At 40.9% G+C, this 18,912-nt stretch overlaps 3 protein-coding genes across 7 annotated transcripts; 1 reads left to right on the top strand and 2 right to left on the bottom strand.

Annotated features, from left to right (window-relative positions):
* Positions 1-1,034: 1,034 nt before the first annotated feature.
* Positions 1,035-4,843, bottom strand: aqp10a (aquaporin 10a). The gene is made up of 6 exons (XM_044209334.1): positions 4,555-4,843; positions 3,140-3,266; positions 2,637-2,774; positions 2,358-2,476; positions 2,053-2,270; positions 1,035-1,330 (listed from the first exon to the last, which is right to left on the bottom strand). Exons 1-6 carry the CDS (start codon positions 4,636-4,638, stop codon positions 1,123-1,125), a joined length of 894 nt encoding a protein of 297 aa, XP_044065269.1. The 5' UTR covers positions 4,639-4,843; the 3' UTR covers positions 1,035-1,122.
* Positions 4,844-5,723: 880 nt separating this feature from the next.
* On the bottom strand, positions 5,724-14,728 carry si:dkey-92i15.4. 4 transcript variants are annotated; one of them, XM_044209328.1, is made up of 7 exons: positions 14,078-14,728; positions 8,588-11,596; positions 8,293-8,488; positions 7,700-7,798; positions 7,364-7,613; positions 7,140-7,256; positions 5,724-6,356 (listed from the first exon to the last, which is right to left on the bottom strand). In XM_044209328.1, exons 2-7 carry the CDS (start codon positions 11,221-11,223, stop codon positions 6,193-6,195), a joined length of 3,462 nt encoding a protein of 1,153 aa, XP_044065263.1. In that variant the 5' UTR covers positions 11,224-11,596; positions 14,078-14,728; the 3' UTR covers positions 5,724-6,192. The 4 variants fall into 4 exon arrangements, with proteins under 4 accessions (XP_044065263.1, XP_044065264.1, XP_044065266.1 ...); XM_044209329.1 differs by lacking the exon at positions 14,078-14,728 and adding an exon at positions 12,772-13,123; XM_044209331.1 differs by lacking the exon at positions 14,078-14,728 and adding an exon at positions 12,057-12,167.
* Positions 14,729-14,858: 130 nt separating this feature from the next.
* lg9h1orf43 (linkage group 9 C1orf43 homolog) lies at positions 14,859-18,791 on the top strand. 2 transcript variants are annotated; one of them, XM_044209336.1, is made up of 7 exons: positions 14,859-15,154; positions 16,378-16,479; positions 16,589-16,697; positions 16,787-16,840; positions 16,932-17,098; positions 17,510-17,568; positions 17,689-18,791. In XM_044209336.1, the coding sequence occupies exons 1-7, from the start codon at positions 15,092-15,094 to the stop codon at positions 17,906-17,908; spliced, it is 774 nt and encodes a 257-aa protein (XP_044065271.1). In that variant the 5' UTR covers positions 14,859-15,091; the 3' UTR covers positions 17,909-18,791. The 2 variants fall into 2 exon arrangements, with proteins under 2 accessions (XP_044065271.1, XP_044065270.1); XM_044209335.1 differs by having other exon boundaries at positions 14,884-15,154; positions 16,929-17,098.
* The last annotated feature ends 121 nt before the right edge of the window (positions 18,792-18,912 follow it).

Here is an 18,912-nt window from a genome sequence, read left to right as displayed (position 1 = left end):
GTCATTAAGGATTAAAAATATCTGTTCCATTTCAAAGGTTTCTTCATGTGTCTTCTTGTGGATCACACAACCAGCCTGTCAGTTGAAGCTGACAGCATCCCATATTTGTGCACCTGTTGTATTCTGTTGGCTTTAGTCGTTGTTTTTTATTTTATTGTATCCTTTAGGTTATTTGGATCATTGGATTGTGTGTATTATTATGTCAAAACAGTATTTATGGCATAAGCCAAGAACATTGTGGGGAGATGATGAAAAATCTAAACTGTATGGATTGGATCAGGATTAGAATAGCCTAATCTATTTTGTTAAATTGTGGGTTTAGCACCATAGCTGCTGTATTGTCATTTTCTGACAATGCTCTTCTGACTGTTGTGGGTAATATTACAATGAAGTGGGACTAATGTAAATGTTAAAAAAATCTAAGGTTTAAAGAGTAATATACTGAGAAAAAAGTAGGCTCGAGATTGTTGTCTTGTCCTTTTCTGCTCTCTTGTCCCGTTATTGCTTGTGAATTGATGTCACATGTAGTTTGTGACATTGTCAATGTCACAGAATTTAATACAGTGTTGACCTCAAAGGTTCAAACACTTTCTTTACTCTGTAATCAACCCTTTTTCGCAATTTTCGCAATCTCTTGTGTGTATTCCAGGTGGACTCAAGAGAGCAAAGTAATTTAAAACACTGATGAAAGGACTCACATAATCACAATGTAGACCTCTAGACGCTGGAGACCTGTGTTTTCTGAAGTGGGTCCGTGAATTGACCCTCTTCTCCTCACACACAGTAGAGTAAACCACACTTAAGACACACACTTACTACCAGCGTGAAACAATGAAAAGGTTTCCCTCTCTGTCACCTGTGTGTGAAAAATATGAAAAATACAACAAAGCAATGGATAAAAGCCAACTCAAGCATACTTACAACTGCCTTTAAGGAGTCAAGAACAGTGTTTGTTCTGAACAGATTCGTATTAAAGAAATACATAAATAAACCCTTTTTGTTTCTTTTTACAAATCTCACAAAGACTGTAACCATGAAGTTCTTGGAAATGTCTTTATAAAATTGGATTTTTTTTTTAAATTGAGTGCCACAATGTAAGTATGTTTGATGTTACAGTAAAACTTAGAAATGTGCAGCCTTTAACTCTCCATTGTCCCACATGGTGCTGGGCAGCTTGATTTTGTCACTGATGATGGAGAGAGTGGAAAGCGTCTCAGGGGAGTCTGGGTCAGGCAAGTGCCAGTGGATGAAGATCAAATACATGAAAGTACCTATAACACCTCCAATAAGTGGGGCCACCAGCGGGACCCAGAACCAGTAGTTGTAACACCTGGAGAGCAGAAACCCAGATCAACATCAGAAAGGACTTCATATGAGAGTTTGTCTGTTGGCGAAGTATAGGCTATATTATCCAGCACTGAGATGTGTCACATTTTTTTATTTAAAGCTGCATTAATCAACAATTTTTATATTGACACTGAATGTGCAATGTGAAAGGAATTGCTCATTGAATTGATGAACCCGCCAAGAATTATTACCCAACTCTGCAGCTCTACAGATATTTTTTTACTCTTTTAGCACAATGTTTTGGTTTTATGGCCCAGCTGTGTGTTTGTCAGCATGTTTCAGAGTTATTCTGCCCCCTAGTGGGCAAGAATTAATTAATGCAGCTTTAAATAGATCAAGCATGAAGAGCTATAGAACCACAGAAAAAGCCATAGGATTATAAGATCATATAGAGCAACAGGTTGCATTGTGGAACAAACAACAGGTCATAATCAGATGTTCTGTAACAAGCTGACCACATGTTCCTTTGATCCTGCAGAAAACAACTTCATCGTCTGATAACCTCTGACATTTTCTGTGCAACACAAGATCAAAGACCTGGAAGAATGGCAAACAATGTCTCTCTTCAAATGTCATTATAAGAGTTTGAATTAATTGTGTAGCTTCATCAGTGAAGCCTTGAAATGTTTAATAAGAAATATGCATTCATAAGTTTTTTGCCTGGAAAGTTGTATATGTTAAGTGATAAGATAATAAGATACTTACGTGAAGACCTCAGTGCCCCAGCCTGCAGTCAGTGTGAAGAGGCGTGGCCCCAGGTCCCGAGCAGGATTTATTGCGGCACCACAGTTAGCTGACATTGACATGGAGATCCCCAGGACAATCACTGCCACTATAGCAGGAATCAGCTCAGAGGGAGCCGGGGTATTCCTCTTTTCACCCAAACACAGGATGCACAACATCAGCATGCCGGTGCCCACTACCTAATGAAAAGTATAAAAGCAGCTATTATGAGTTAAATAAAGGAACAGCAGTTACTGATTAAAGTTTACACAAATCCTCCCACTGACCTGGTCAAGGAAACTTCTACCCAAAGTCATGTACTCTGAGGGATATGTGGCAAATATAGACGCTGTCTCATTTGAGCCATATACAGTCAACACTCCTCCACTAAACTCCATTATAGCATCTGAGACAGAAACAGAGGTAATGTAACAAACAACAAAACAAATAGATTTGCAAATGTGTATAAAGTGAAAATTAAAAGAGAATCCAAAGTGTCTAAGGTGTTCTTCTACTAGCCTCCTGAATAACTTCAATGCAATGTTTGAGGTGCCAGAAAGACAAACCATAGTAGACCAGGTAGACAAGCCCTGATGCCATGTAAGCCCCCAGCAGCTGGGAGAGGCAGTAGGGCACCAGCCTTCCCCAGGGCACCTGGCCCAGCACACAGAAACTCAGAGTCACCGCTGGGTTCAGGTGAGCACCTACACAGAAAAATAGGAGATGGAGGGAGACAGGAAGGAGGAAGATAGAAGTGAATTCCAGTGAGAGAGATTGGAAGGTAATGAAATCTCTCTCTCTTATTTGTAGTGTGTCAACTAAGAGTAGTTGTATTCTGGCAGATATCAGTCAGAGTGAAAACCTTGAAAAGGTGCATAAGCGCCAGATATTACTGTAATCTAGAGTGCTCATATCAGTGAATGACTGCAGTAATGGAAAAGTCATGAGGCAGCAAACTGAATATTGCTGTTGTAGTTTACTGTGTTAATCTTTCAAGGATGCCAGTTGAGAGTGTGATATTATACTGAGTTAAAAGATCATATCATGGGAAAAGTTAGTGTCCATTTACCTGTGATGCCCTTGGTGAGGTACATAGCTGACATTACGCCCACAGAGAAGGCCATGTTGACTGACAGGAACTGGCCTTTAGTCTCTCTGCTTGTCTTCACCTGCGCTGCAGCAGAGCAGCCAAAGAGCTTCACAGCAGATAAAGTGGACAGAGTGAGTGAGAGAAAACCCGAAAAGTCAGGAGAAATACTGTTAACTTCAGGGGAACAAGAAACAATCCTTCCATGGCAAAAATGACTGACACCAAAGCTCACTTCAAAGTGGTACAGGCAAAAATACACATTTTGTAATTCCTTATGGCTCTCTTAGCAATTGATTATTTATACGTCAAACTTATCAGTTATTTTGAGGTTGTTAAAATTTAATTAACCCCCCCCCATCCAGCTTAGACTTTGTAATGCAGCTGTCCACTTCTTATCTAAATTGCCATATAACAAACCATCTGACTCTGAACCCCACAGATGAGAGAGCAAAAAAGTAAAAACACAAATTTATTTGATGTATTTATCTCATAAAAACCACACCTGCGGTTTCTGATTAAACTTTATGGGCTATAAATCACTAATTGACATTGTTGTATTATGTATTTATTAGAGGTCGAGGGCACATGTTATGGTACCATAACAATTAATGTAAATGCTAGGCCATTGAAGTTTTTGGCAACAGCAGTTGGATGTGCCAGTGAAATGATGACATGTGGAAGACCTGTATGAATGTAAATTCAACATGGATCATGTTATTTAATTCATTCTATGGATTATATTAATTTTAAGCGTATCATTTTACATCTTTTGTGATGGCAATTTTTTTTTTATCAGTTCATGAATGTTTTGTGTTCATCTGACCTTCTCTCTTAGAGCAAACAAAATACTGTAAACTGAAATGGGAATAGAAAAATATCCTCACCACTCTAAATCTTAACTGAATAATACTGGGAATATTGTGTTAATTCAAATATCACCTTTCTAGGAAGTGGTTTAGTAAATGACTTCACCAGTGCTTCAAGTGTCATATGTAAAATAAATATTCAAATAAATGAAAAAAAGAACCTAAAACACATATACAATCTTTGCATTTTGTTCAATTTATGGAAAAAAATGTATGCACTACATTTCAAACCTTGGAGCAGCTTTACCAATACAATGACAATAAGAGTTTTCATGTGATACTGTAATATTGCCATTGGTCAGCAAACAAGAGCTTTGTAAAGAGATAAGATTAAATTAATACAATAACCCTTCAATTTAAGGACATAATATAAATCTCATATTACTCACGTCCAATGTACCCAAAACTAAGAAAAATGTACTTATTAAACTTATTAAAATAACAAAATAAAAATAAATAAAATGTACTTAAAAAAATACAAATACAATGCCCTCAAAATCAAAAGCCAACTCAAAGAGTGTCACTTACCAGCAAGACAAAAGTTCCCAAGAACTCAGCCATGCACTCTCGCACCAGGGCATTCCTCACTCTCAGAACACGTAGCTTCAACATTGCTGGAACTCTGTCTCTGTTGTCAGACAGACCAGCTGTCGGGCTGTCGGGCTGTCCAGGAGCTGATGCGGTGGTGTCAGTGAAGGAGGTGTCAGTGCTGATGCCAAAAAAAGTTTCCACCTGAGCATCTGAGGACCCGTGCACTGTATCCCACCTCTCCACTTCTCTGCTTTATCTTTCCCCACAGCTGGTCAGACACTATTACTCATTTATTAGATTGTCACACCTCGGGATTGGCTGGTGCAGAGAACGTAATGTCCCTCAGCTGTTAGAGGTTGCTTATATGAACAGAGGCCATAAACAGTCAGATTATGTGTTGACAGCTCTGACAGAGGGCAATAAGCCACAGAATATTTATATATATATATATAAAACAAGAATGGCTAAATGGAAGCCTAATACAGCCTGGCTTTAACCAGTAGGTTTTGTGAATGGATATTGAAAATTGAAATGTGAAAACTGGTAAATGATCTTCATGGAATTCAAGTCCAAAAAGCCATAGACAGTAAATAAATGTACAACTTATATTATCACTGGTGTGGTGAAACATTCCTTGGTGAGCGTTAGGTAAGGTGGTTGATACGGAAGCCCCTCTCATCATCAGAGAGCAAGATGTCACCATAACCCCTCTCACTGAACTCTGGACTCCTAATGGATTATATAACTCAAATAATTGCTGTGTAGGAGTAAAGACCCATGTTATTGCTGATCATTTTCAAAGAGGCACATGACTGTGGCACGAAAACGTGTTGACGTCAGATAAGATATAAAGGACACAAAGACTGTTTGACACACCAAGTCAGTCCTGCATCCTCACTGGTGAAAATGCTTTGATTTCTGTCATTTTTACTGCTCTTTCACCTGAAGACAGACTGGTAGGCTTGACATGGTGTGTTGAGACTGTAAAAGCTGCATCTACAGCTAGTGACCTCTTTTATCACATCTACTTTTGAGGAGTATCACTGTTTGGTAATGTATAAAAGGACAGATACATTTACCCTGCTGCAGAGTTTTGTCCCCAGGGCTTTTTTTGATAGAAAGATAATATCACATCTCCCTCTGCTGGACATAAGAATCAAAAAACATCACTTTAAGTTAGGATTTATTAAAAGCAATATAAACTCTATATGCAGTTAGCTATTATTCACAATATATATTACAACATGTATTTTCAAATGTATTTTTACAGGGCCCACATTACTAGCTTTTAAATGACAAAACTATCTGTTACAAAGGTTGGTTGACTTAATAAATGTATGAGCCATCAGTGCACTTTAATCATGGCTGGTACAGAAATACCCCAGGCCTTGAGGTAGATGTAATCCTGTATAAAGTGAAGGAAAATACACACTTTTGACCTGGTCTCCAAGATTATATTTCCTTTAGGGCTTCTTTATAATGACTATAAAAACTAATTGTTTTAATGACATTAGGCCGAAATATCTCACTTAATTCAAGCCACTACAGGCAATGCTGTCTCTCATGGATGGCTTTTAGTTTCTTGTCTGTCATCAGTCGCTGATCTTTACTGTGCACAAAGCACCTCAATAATCCTCATGTTTCCAGATGTTTGAGAGGGCGACGCAGCACTACGTCCACAGGCCCAGGGGGCAGTTTTCTGATCAAAGTCCAGGCCTCCAGGCGTCTCATCCCCACCATGCTCACACCCTCAATCTCTACGACCTCATCACCAGGACACACCTTGTCAACAGGACCTCCTGAAAGGGTAAAGGGTGGAAAGGGAACATTCAATAAACGGCTTTAATGAACATGTCTGTATAAAAAACAGAGGTCAACTCAAAGTGGTAATGAAAACATAATGCAGTATGTATATGGTATTTAAATATAGAATCTTAATTCTGATAAGGTTGATAAAAATAGGTCTTGTTTTATTAAACCTATATGAACAAAACTGGTGTCTTAAAGATTTTACTTTATTTGAGAAGATACTGTAAGTTATACTGTATGTGGACACCTGTCCTCATACGTTTGTGTACTTTTAGCCTGGAGCTTTTCATGTTTTGAGCTCCAAATTAAGACTGTGATCTTGTGCACAGTGAGTGAGGTCCATAAACATGGTTTTCTGAGTTAGGTGTGGAGTAGCTTGAATGGCCTGCAGGGAGCCCTGACCTCATCTCCATCCAACACCTTTGGGATCAACTGGAACGTCGACAGCAAGCTATGCTTTATCACCCAATGTCTGCGCTTCATTAGTGAAGCGCAGACATTGCAAATCCCTGCAGCCAGGTTCAAAAATCTTGTGGGAAGACTTTTCAAACAGCGGAGGCTGTTACAGCTGCTGTATTAATGCTCATGGATTTGGAATGAGATGTTCATCAATCACATAGAAGTGTAAAGTTCAGGTGTCCACATGTTATGTTTCGATGTTTACATACTTTTGGCCATCTAATGTATTTTATGTCCGCCTCTTTCAGTTCAAATGACGTCCAAATCTCTGCATTTCTCTATGGAGATCTGAAATAGTGAGCTTCAGTTCTCACCCTGGAAGAGCTTCTGCACAGTAAGTGGTCTGTTCTCTGGACAGGAGTCTACACCTCCCTCCAGGCTGAAGCCCAGATCCCTGCTGTTCTTCTCCAGACGCACACACACACGCTGACCTGAGAGAGCAGCAAAAGCAGAAAAACACAGATAGAGTTTATCACTTTAGACTGCTGCAGATTTAGGACTAATGTCTTTTCAGAACTGGTAAAGTATGACTTCTCACCTGTCTCAGTGAACTGAGTCTGCATTGGTCCCTGATTATTTGCCTGCGCTCCCCCTTTACAGACAGTGCTAATCCCTCCCCTCCTCAGGACCACCACCCCTAAATCCCGAGTCTTTGCTCTTCTCAGGACCCTCAGGGCCTCCCAGTGTGCGTAGCCACACAGTGCTGTGCCATTGATTGACAAGACCTGGCACCCTTCCCTTATGGAGCCTTCCTGGGCTGCAACACCTGAGTGAAACACTTTGTGAACCTGAGAAGAAGACAGCGAGAGACAAATGAAGAGACTGAGGACAACGCATTTAAATATTTTTCAGGAGAAATCAGGTATTTCCTCACAGTGATTGGCTTGTTTTGGTCCACGCCTCCTGCCACACTGAAGCCCAGTCCTACTCCCACCTCCTTATGGAGAACCACCACCTGCACATCGTCATAGTCCTGCAAAAAGGGAAGAAAGAGAAAGTTGTAGTTACACTCTTGATGTGATTTTTTATGACATTTTATAGATATAGATAGATAATTGAAAGAGATGTACTTAAGGAGGTCATGGTAATCAATTGAGAAGCATACAGTTTTTTGACCATGCTCATGCTGCGCTGTGCCCCAGCCTTACTGAATATTTGTGGTTTGTGATTTTCTTGGAACATTTTGGTTTATTTCATGTGAAAAGGAAACTATGGAGAATACTGGAGCAGCAACTGGTGAGCTGTAAAGAACTGTTTAATAAAACATATCTACAAACTGGGCATTTTATTGGAATCACGCATCATTACTAAATCTAACAGTAGCAGATGTAATGTATTCCTGTTCCTATCTAAACAGGTTAATGCCAAGCAAAGAAGGGGCCATTGAAATGACCAGCCATAGAAAGATTGTTGGTTCAATACCACAGAAAAACATGTAAAAAGTTACTGATGCCCAGTTGTTTGTACCTGCAGGTTGCTGTCCCCCAGGTTCCGGACATCCTCCAGCAGCCTGTCGAGCTCCTCACTGGGCATCACAGACACACAAGACAGGGCCGACATGTCTGAGCTCAGAGAGGCAGACCTCCGGCCTCTAGATTGCCTCTCATCGCTGTCATTCTCTGACTCAGAGTCAACTCCAGCAAAGTTACACAGGTCTGACAGGCTACAGGGAAGAAAGATGAGAGTTCTGAGGGTAAAAAACTGACCAGTTGTTGGAATACTTCAATCAAATCAGATATCTGATAATATAAGAAGTACCCACCTGACACTGAAGCTCCTGCGATCTGACTGACTCATGTTACTAGTAATGGTCACCGAGGACTCTCCAGAGTCCGAATCATAGTTTGAATCCTCATCCTTTTGTGTACTTTCATCATCATCATCATCCTCATAATCATCTTCATCTTCATTCCAGACCTTAATCTTTGTGTTCAAGCCAGCTAACCAAGCATCCAGGTCCAACACCTGTTTCTCCGTATTTGGATGGGCTGCTTTGACATCTGGAGAGATGAGATAGGGGAGGTTGCTGTGGGACAAAGTGGCGAGGGGATGAGAGAGAGATGGGGAATCTGGTTCGGGAGTTTTGGCTGCTTGTGTGAGGACAGAAATGCTTTCATTTTCACTGTCTGCAAACGGAGTGGTGTTTTCCGGTTGTGCAGTAGGTGAAAGAAAGGGTGAGTGGTTTGGAGTGTTTGTTGGAGTTGTGTCTTCATCACTAACAGGTGAAGTAATCCTAGGGGCAGTTGTTTTCTGCACACCAGCAGAAGTGTCACTGAAGTTGGACAGTAGTGAGGACGGTGGTCTCTTCCTTGCCTCCTCAGGGCTTGAGACTTTGGAGAAATCTATCTCATCTATGTAAAAGTTTGTACGGCGTCTTTGAGCTCCTCCATTTAGTGGGATTTCTAGTGTAGTCTTAAGTCTGGAATATTGACCAAAATCTTCAGCGCATTTGTTACCACCATCTGTTTCTTTTCCTTCATTATTCCCTTCTCTCTCTTTCCTCCCTAATCTTAGTCCTACCTCGTCCACTGATAAAGACCTTTCTGAGACCAGCTTCTTTCCTGCTCCTGTCACTTTCTCCTCAGTTTTCTCACCTGCATCCTCTCCCTCTTTCAATCCCTCCCACTTGTCTCTCATTCCACCTATCGCTTTTGCTGACCCACTCTTTTTCACTCCATCATGAGCCCTGCAGTGTTGCGTTGGCACAGACAATGCCCGTCTGGGCATCAGGACCTGTCCTGTAGCCAAACCCTGGGATCTCTGTGTCAGAGCCTCAAACTGATTGATCTTATTTCTCACACTGGCTGCAGAGGGGGCTGACAATATATCTTGGCATTTCTTCCTCTCTATTGTTTTCATTGTGATTTTCTGTGTTGACTCAAACACATCTTCATCACTGATGCCGCTCGTCAAATCAGTTGTTTCTTTTGCGCCATCATCTATCTCTTCCTCTTTTTCCTGCTCTTTAAGCCTCCCAGTTTTTTCTCTCAATGTTCCATTTATTCCATTAGTCTCGCCCTTTTCCTCTCCATGGTTCACCCTGCCCTGATCCTTACTTCCATTTGCTCTTCTCTCTCTCAATCCAGACAAATCATTCAAAGAAACCGATCTCTCTTCTTCTAAGAAAGTGTCTGACTGTGGAGGCACAGTAATTCCTCCTGCAGCCCTTGCAGATCTTTTCTGAGCTGCTACAGTGCACCTGCTCCTCGCTCTATCCAGAGACCTTGTGCCAATTTCCTCTAACCCTCTTCCCCAGCTAACTCCCCCTTTCTCTGAATACCTGCCCTGTATCTGTTCTTGGCACTGTCCCCCTGACCATCTCTCCCTGTTCCTCCTTGTCGCGGAAGAAAGTGTCTCAGAACCTGAAGTGTCTTTTTGTGTCCAGGTGAATGATTTCCTGCTTTGCACTGGACTAAGGCTGCTTTTCTCTCCTGATGAGAAACGCCTGGGGAAGGTTCCCCCTGCTGCCCTGCCATATGACCTCTGCTGTGCCGAAATGAGGAAGTCTGTGGTAGAGAAATCCCTAATTTTGCTGCAATCCTCTGTTTTACCAAGACCAGCTGACCCGTAGAGTTTCTCTATCCGCTCCATTATACTCTGACCTCCTTTGGGCCCAAACGAAGTAGCTGTCCCTCTGACACCAGAGCCAGGTCCAGACTGGGACCTCATCCTGGAGGGGAGAGAATGACCCCTACTGGCCCTGTCCAAAGTCTGACTCATGTGACTCACTTGGTTCCTCTCTTGAACAACATTACTTGTACATGCAGGGTTACAATAGGCCTGTATTGAAGACATCACCCTGCCCCTCGCTCCTTCAACTCCTGTCCGTCTTTCATCCAAGCCTCCAGCCTGTTTACTGATGTCCCCTCCTCTTTTGGTTGACAACAAGAATGTGTCAGCCCTTTTGCCTCGATCAGGGCTTCTTTCCCCTGTTCGCCAATCTAAACTCTTACTTCTACTTGACAGGTTGTATATCCTCCACTCTGTCCTGCCCCGGCTTTCAGATGCAGGGTTTCTACTTCCATCAGTGCCAAACCCTGTGGTTGTTTTGTCTGCTGTGCCATTCTGGTTCTGCTTGGTAGACATTTCATGGACTGATGTGTCCTTCTCCTCACACTGACCTTTGACACTGCTGCGACTCCCAGTCCTGGCTTGATAACCGGTGACTGTGCGATCCTCCTCCTTGTTTGTACCATTTGTGCCAGTGTGCATCCTGTATCTCTCTCTTTCTCTGACTTGCTCAGTACCCTCCCTCTCCTCCTCTGAAAAAACTCTGGGTTTCCTAACACCTGGTCTGCGAGTGAGACTGTAAGAGGGAGAGTTAGCTGAGCGGACAGTGAAGCATGCTCCTGTCCTCTGCTTGTTGTGCTCACTTGCTGGAGTAGGGAGCAAGGCCATTGTCAGAGAGTAAACAAAGTTAATGACCGCCTGTCAAGTGCCAAATCCCAAAAAAAGAGCGGAAGAGTGAACTTGATATTTAAGAGATTCCAAGCAACTATCTTTTAGACGGCACTCTGGAAACAGTTTGTCTGAATGCTGCAGTTTTGAGTGTGTACAAAAGAGTGGCACAATTAAAGTCCTCTCATTAGTTTCTTTCACAGAAACAAATCCTGCATTAAAATGTTTGATATTTCAGTGATGCTCCTGATGATTCTCTGCTTTGTGGTCCAGAAGAGATGACTCCTCTGGGCTCCTCTCCTTGATTTCTTGTTGTTCTGCCCCTTGGAGTCTTCGGTTCCCCAGCACAACTTCAGCGAACAGCTCCCATTGCCTGCCAAGCATAAAAATGTACAAATTTGCATCCTTAGAATGGCTTGGACTGGAATGTTGTGATATGTGGATTGTGGTCGCTCTGGCTCCTCGAAATGGTCAGAATCAGAATCATAGAGTGGTTTAGGACAGTGAACACAACATGCTACAGAGAAGCAATAAAGTGTACATTGAATGGAGAAGATATGAAAATGATAAGATGGAAAAATAGGATAAGAAAAACAGAACAAAAGATAGAGCCAGAGAACCAAAAACACTACAGTATACTCACTCCAAACGCCTGTCCCTGCCCTCCTGACATTCCCTTCACACTGACTCAATGAGCCCATTCACAGAACAGTGGGAGTCAGATAATGCACTCTGTTGTACACACATATCATAACGGCTGTTTACACAAGCAACATACCCATGACTACCTGTCAGCGTCAGCTAAACCTTAACCAAAAACTGGAAGAACTCACCTAACAACAATCCACTCAGCAAAAACTATGTAATAAAGTGCAATCAGGCTCTGTGCTGCGTGTATCGGTCTCATAGAATCAAAGAAAGACAACGACTGACTGAAACCTCGTAACAGTGGATTTAGGTGAAATGATCAGATAAGATGGACAAAGATGAGGACAAAGTGACTTTGATTTACATACAGCCTGCTGAGAGAAAGATAGCATGACTGACGGACAATGGCTCATCAGGGGTATCTGAGTTCATAGCCATACACGGCAGGCATTGTCAGTAAGCCGGTAAACCATCTTTGATCATTAATCGAGTCAGAATTAGGATCCAATCATCTCTCTCTCTCATTGACATTGAAGACAAATACTGTAAGCTGTTTACTGTACAAATACAATAGGACAAGGGAATTAGATAAGCACTGCCTGTATAATTATATGAAGCTGTTTAGGTTTAGTCTAGGTTACAGTGTGTAACTTTGGGAGTCTCTGTGGTGCTTCCCAATGCAGGTGAGTCTGAGTGTCAGTTTACAGAAACACTTGTTTTGCTAGGTCACAAAGCCTCCCATCTGGGTAACCTGGGCAACACTGCACAGTTTACTTTAAACCCCGATTGAACAGCACAAAAGAAAGAAAGACACAAAAATACCCAGACATCAGGCGAAATAGACACATTACAAATTAGCTTATTAATCCACTCACACATTCACAAACACACGCACCGTACCTTCTCTAAGATTGACTCCTGTGCTTGTCCTGGACCAATGTGTTGACACGGGTTCATAATGAAGGCAGCGCTCTGTTATGACATCAGCTCCTAACTCCTCTCTCCCTCTGTCTTCTTTTCTTGCCATCAGCTTTGCATGATGGACTGTGTACAGTGACGGAAACCTGCCACACTGGTTTATTCTCTTGTCCTCTCTCATTTTCTCTCTCTCTCTCTGTCTGACTCTCTTTCTCTCTCCTCCCCTTCCCATTGTTGTTTTCTCCCTCTTTTCCTCTTCTCACAGGGTAGCATTCCTGACTACAATTCAATGTGTCACCCGCTTAATGGCTCAACAGGGAGTGCACACACGCACACACACACACACACACGCACATGGCTATATACACACCCTACAGTATATTCAAACTGCATCTCACATCAGCATTTCATAGCTCAAGGGAGAGGAGATAGAGTTCAGATGATTGTGTGAAACGGAACAAGAATGACATTTCTCAACAGGCTTATAGTATCAACCCCACCTCAGGCAAAACTGAGATTAATTATGTGGGCTGAGCAGGTATCAAAATACATAATAACAGAGCACCTTTCATTGGAAACAGAGATCACAATGAGCTCATGCAGACCCAATTAATACCAGTAGGGATAAATATTGTTAAAAGTACACCTCTTGTATGACATATGTTCAAACAAAACTTGTCTCTTCACTTGAGCCTTTAACTAGCTATGACTTTCCCGATACAGGCCGGAAACTCCTTTTGCACTTGCTTTGCATTTATGCACTGCTGCACTTCTTTAAAATGCTGTTTTTTACTTTATTTTATGCATTCTATGTATTCTATTTTTTAAGTTTATTTTTATTATTATTATTATCATTATTTTCCATATTATGTTATGACTTCTATGCATTCTGCTTTTATTTTTAATTTAATTTTTTATTATTATTATCAAGTGGGTTTTGTTTTCCATCATGTGCATGTAATGTCTTTATTGTAAACCACTTTGAGCTGCATTTCTTGTATGAAATGTGCTATACAAATAAAGTTTATTATTATTATTTAAGCACAGCTCCATTTCCACACGTGTTGAGAATCTGTGGGACTGCAATGTCAACTGAAGGAGAAAAGTATCTGAGATTTGCTGATAGGTTTTATCCACAAAGACGAAGAAGTATTGTTTGTGGGAAAGCTGGATTCTGCAGAGTGGGAAGGTGAACAATCAGCCTTTGAATCACAGATGTAAGCAGACAAGCAAGCAGACTAGCAAGCGGAAAGATATCTAAAATAAAATAAGAAATACCAGTACTTACAGTTTTGGCTGGCATGTAGAGGCTCAAGTTCTTACTGCTGCTTTTTTGTGTGCATCTGCTACTGTCTTCCGTTGATACAGAGGAAACTGTGGTTACCACATCAGCATGCTGCAACACTAGGGATGCCTTAATGTCTCTCTGTACCTTTCAAAACTCAGACAGACAGACAGAGAGAAACATTGATCCTGGGCCAAGTCTTAGGATCCTAATGATCGAATCAATGATTAGCCGTACAGACAGCTGGTAAGTTACATGGTCTTCTCAGGACAGAGATAAGTCTGTGAGTTGGGGTAAATAGCGCCAGTGCGACTCCACAGACACCCACCCTTGTTTCTGACAGAAGAATGGCACACAGTGTCTTTACAGGATGGATGCAAATCACTGTCTTGCTCACACAGACACACTGGTTCTTTAAATCCATTCTTTAGGGTGTAGGACTCAGGGAACCATGAGAAAGGGCAGTTTATGGTATTTAATCAGTAGGTCACAGTGGATATAAATAGTATACAGGCAAGTCAGCAGCAAAAATAAACAGCAAAAATGTGGAAATTGAGTGATTTAATGGTGTATATCTTTTTGTTTATGAGCCTGTTGGAGCTAGAAAATTACAGGATTTACTGGCCTTTATTTTCTGTCATAGCAGCGTTTCTTTATCGTTGGTGTTTGTTGATTTGTTTGTTTGTTGGGTGGGTCGGTGTGAAGTCACTTTCAACCATAGAAGGCAGAAGAGGCCATAGAAACGTCAGACCTGACGTCACCCCCTGCCTGTACCGGTCACGTGACTACCGCGGAAGTCAACAAACCAGGCAGCGAAATGTAACAACTAAAAGCACTTTTCTTTACTTCCCTGTTTTCTGTCTTTCGTTTAACGTTTAGCTTCATGTATTTTAAAAACGACCACTTAAATGAAACCGTAACGTTATGCATCTCAAAGGTCAACTGTTGGACGTACTTTGAGCCATCGTTTAGCTAGCGTTAACGTTAGTTGGTTAAGTAAAAACGCACAGTCTCAAAATGCGGAGTGATTCTCTTCTCTCAAGCGTTAACGTGGTTCTTGTAATGGCCTACGGAAGTCTGGTGAGTCTGTTTCACTTTCTAACTGTGTTGTTATATCCAAGTCGAGTTTAAAACTCACGATGACAACAAATGTCAAAGCCCTCAAACTTATCAAATAAACAGATGGGGACTCGACACAGTTTTACTGCTTGGGCTTAATTTTCACAACTGTTTCTTTGTCCAAAACGTATTATTTCAAAGGACCCAACTGCTAAATTCTTACCATTAAACACAAAATGCTGCCCTTACATACGAAGAGCAAAACAGTAAATCCTATGCCCAGTCATTACAATACACACACCTCAAAGCCTATAAGAGTTCAATGCACATCACAAGACTCCCAGATCATCACATCGATGCAACATGGGTTTGCAAACATTTCTCCTTATTTTAACAACTTAATCCAGGCGATCATCACTACAACATAGCTGCTGATCACTTCACCCACAATATTATACATTTATTTCCTTTAGTTTTCTATCAAAAAATCGGGGTTATTATTATCACTGTTAACTAACAAGTGATTGAAATATCTAGTGCATGTTGTCTCGAATAAAAACACAGTGTGTGGTGGGTACAGAACAGAAATAGTGAAAGGATGCAACAAAGTAGTCACAATCATCATTTTGCCTTGTTTAAATGTAAGTTTTACTGTTAAGTCAGACCACATTATCTATGTTTTATAGTAATACGGTATGTTCAATAAATAAAATGATAGTTTTCAAAAAGAATCCTTCCTCTATCATTTCAAATACTAACTTCTGTGTAATTTGAACTTTTCTTAATGTTGCGTACTACCCCACAAACTTTTATCTGAAGACTTTTAAAAGTGATTTTGATGCCAATTGGGTTTCATATATAAACAAACAAATCTAAGCACTGCTGTGTTAGTAACCTGATAATAATCTTTGCAGATTTGAATTCCACATTCATAAGAATAAATTTAACAAAGTTAAGGCCTGTTTTAACATTTTTAAAAAGGAAACCCAACAATCTGTGTAAAAATGTTTTACTTAAAATAATGCAAAAACAATTAAACATGCATTTGTATGTAGTAAGTTCAATATGAACCTTTTCTATTTAAATTTATTGATTTAATTATTGACATATTTAGCCATTTATTGTGTATTTTTTTTAGTATTTGGTTCTGTTTATCACCCACAGGCATCCTGTTCACTACGCTTAAAAAAGGCTCTAAAAAAACCTTTAAACTGAGTGGTTGCCAATTCTTGATTCTCCTTTAGGTGTTTGTTTTGCTGTTCATCTTTGTCAAAAGACAAATTATGCGTTTTGCCATGAAGTCTCGTAGAGGACCACATGTTCCCCTTGGCCACAATGCTCCTAAGGTAACACAGACACACACACCCTAATGAACCAGAAGTGTGATGCTGTATAATGTTTTGCTGATTAACTATGATATTATAGTTGGGTGTTTCTTGTTTGTGTGTGCTGTAGGAGCTGAGGCAAGAAATTGAAGCCAAACTGTGCCTGGTCCAGAAAATCCACTTTGAGCCTCGCCTGCTGTCCCCAGATGATGATCGGCTAAAGCCCAGAGAACACTCTGGTTAGAGGGGCACACATACACACCAGGCCTGACATATCTACATAAGTAGTTTTCATGCTCGTGTACAGAAGAATGTGTTTGTGTTGCAGGTTCCCATGACTGCCTGTACAGGATGAGAGCGCTGGATGCCATCAGAGACACTGGTAAGCTTTGCTGTCACTGATCTTAGTTTGTCGTGACAAACTATGACTCCTTCCCCACTGTTACAATACCACCTGTACTTTCTGTCAGTAGATCTCCCTTTCCGTGAGCTGGGTGGTTCGTCCACCGCTGTGACGGGTAAAAGACTTCGGACCTGGCTTCTGCAGCTACGAAATTCCCACTGCATGTTCCGAGACAGCCTAAGCTCCCTCATCAACACGGTGCTGGATGGGTACAATAAAGCACGGCACGGGGCAGAGGTCAGTGTCTCTGTGTGCGTTTGTGTGCCAGAGATTTATCATCTCATCAAACACATCATGATGACATTGTTATATTGTGCTACACAGTCACTTGTCTAAATTAATAACAAGACAATTGACTTTAAAGATGTGGACATTATTTGACAAAGTCAAATTTGTTTCATAATAGCAGTGCCTTGTAGTTCAGTACCATAAACATCCATTTACATATGTAACACATGATTTCGCATATGTGGGCTGTATTGTGGTCTACTGTACATTTTTACACATTTATAAAGCGTCCTTATGATTAGCATGATTTTCATTTTTACCATATAGCCTATCCTGGTGTGTACTGTATATTGTGATTGCATGGAAAGCTGTCAAATGTACTGATGTCCTGTCTTTAGCTCCTGTGTTTTTTTTCTGTAGGCTTTTGGTGAAGCAGAATTTTTGAAATATCAGGCAGCTCTAACTGAACTGGCCTCTGTGTGAGTAAACACAACCTTTTTCTCACAGTGCTGCCTTACAGCTTTGCTTTTATGTTAATCCCATCATGGAATGTTAATTATGCACTGGGAACAATCTGTTTCTCTCTTCGTTGGTTTTAGTGTCAAGTCTCACAGCAGCGGCAGCAGCACTCCGAGCCAGTACCACCAGTCTGCAGCCAAAGACCTGACCAGCAGTACAGAGCCTGCAAGCTCCTCCTCCTCCCCCACCCAAACCACCTACCTCACATCTACAATGCAGCAGCGCAGCAAGCGGCCCAGGCACTTCCTGGAGCTGAAGAACTTCAAAGACAACTACAACACTCTGGACAGTTCGTTCTGAAAATCTGTGACACCCATCAAAACAAAAAGGTCAAGGACAAGGTAGTGCTGCCAGTGATTAAAGTGCCTATGGACGGCATGTTGCCAGATAGTTTAGAGTGAAGTGATAAAAACTCTGCCTTTATATACTAATACATATTTCCTGGTTTACAGTAAGTGCATATCAGACTACTGGTATAGTGCTCCTTTACCTAAGCTTATGCGTATATCTGGTATTAATGCATGTATGAGTGCTATAATTGGGTAGAAAAATTACTATAGTAAGTGACTATAGTAAGTAGAGTTGATTTGACCAAAACAAAACCAGAGCTATGGGGCTATGCAATGGCATAAGACAATCAGTATTTATTGCACAATGTAAAGGCCTATGCCAACTTGTTAAAATGAACCAACTGTATTTAAACATGCTAATAGTTAACACTGTTTGTAGAGAAAACCAGTGTTAATGATTGCCTCACACTGAGAAAAACACACACTGTATATGTCACTTATGTTTATGTCTGTGTGTGCCTCTGCTGTTCATTTGCTGCAGTGAATTTGACGGCTTGGTTTTTTTTTTAGCATTAATCATTTGTTTTACAGAAGCCATACTTGATTTAATGAATTTTGATGATTAAGTGCTCCTTTTTGTTTAATCAGTTATTTCTGTGCAATGTGATTTAACAGTATTCCAGTGCATTAATGCATTCTGAATGTGAGGTATTTCATCAGGGGATGTCTCTTTATTGACTTTTGTCTTTTTAGAGGTAGGCTGATCCCAGATGTCTGAACTGTGTTTCATTTGGTATTCAGGGTTCCCAGGGAGGCATTTTCATGCCTGAATAATTTTATTTTCTGTGGTGTTTATTGTACAAGTTGCCATCCAAATAAAACAGTGACATACAGTCAAAGTATTTTGATGTTCTTACATGTGACAGCTCAGTGTAGTAATTTCTAGTGTGTATAGTGTCCAGCAGAGGGCACTCCCTTCATAGGAATCTTGAAAGTTCTTAAAGTCTGGTTGAT

This window comes from Siniperca chuatsi, linkage group LG9, assembly GCF_020085105.1.
Source record: "Siniperca chuatsi isolate FFG_IHB_CAS linkage group LG9, ASM2008510v1, whole genome shotgun sequence".
Lineage (NCBI taxonomy): Eukaryota > Metazoa > Chordata > Actinopteri > Centrarchiformes > Sinipercidae > Siniperca > Siniperca chuatsi.
The sequence above is the reverse complement of the archived record's forward strand: the minus strand, read 5'-3'. Positions and strand labels throughout refer to the sequence as shown.

What these genes read in the sequence shown, in the direction of transcription:
- si:dkey-92i15.4 (XM_044209328.1), bottom strand. Translation starts at nt 11,223, where the DNA reads ATGGCCTTGCTCCCTACTCCAGCAAGTGAGCACAACAAGCAGAGGACA. An exon ending in TGGGGGACAGCAACCTGCAG is followed by an intron (nt 7,799 to 8,292) that starts GTACAAACAACT and finishes CCCTTTTTGCAG; the next exon opens with GACTATGACGATGTGCAGGT. An exon ending in ACCAAAACAAGCCAATCACT is followed by an intron (nt 7,614 to 7,699) that starts GTGAGGAAATAC and finishes TCTTCTTCTCAG; the next exon opens with GTTCACAAAGTGTTTCACTC.
- lg9h1orf43 (XM_044209335.1), top strand. Translation starts at nt 15,092, where the DNA reads ATGCGGAGTGATTCTCTTCTCTCAAGCGTTAACGTGGTTCTTGTAATG. An exon ending in AAGCACGGCACGGGGCAGAG is followed by an intron (nt 17,099 to 17,509) that starts GTCAGTGTCTCT and finishes TTTTTTCTGTAG; the next exon opens with GCTTTTGGTGAAGCAGAATT. An exon ending in CTAACTGAACTGGCCTCTGT is followed by an intron (nt 17,569 to 17,688) that starts GTGAGTAAACAC and finishes CGTTGGTTTTAG; the next exon opens with TGTCAAGTCTCACAGCAGCG.
- aqp10a (XM_044209334.1), bottom strand. Translation starts at nt 4,638, where the DNA reads ATGTTGAAGCTACGTGTTCTGAGAGTGAGGAATGCCCTGGTGCGAGAG. An exon ending in TGTCTACCTGGTCTACTATG is followed by an intron (nt 2,477 to 2,636) that starts GTTTGTCTTTCT and finishes TTTCTGTCTCAG; the next exon opens with ATGCTATAATGGAGTTTAGT. An exon ending in TGGGGCACTGAGGTCTTCAC is followed by an intron (nt 1,331 to 2,052) that starts GTAAGTATCTTA and finishes TCTGCTCTCCAG; the next exon opens with GTGTTACAACTACTGGTTCT.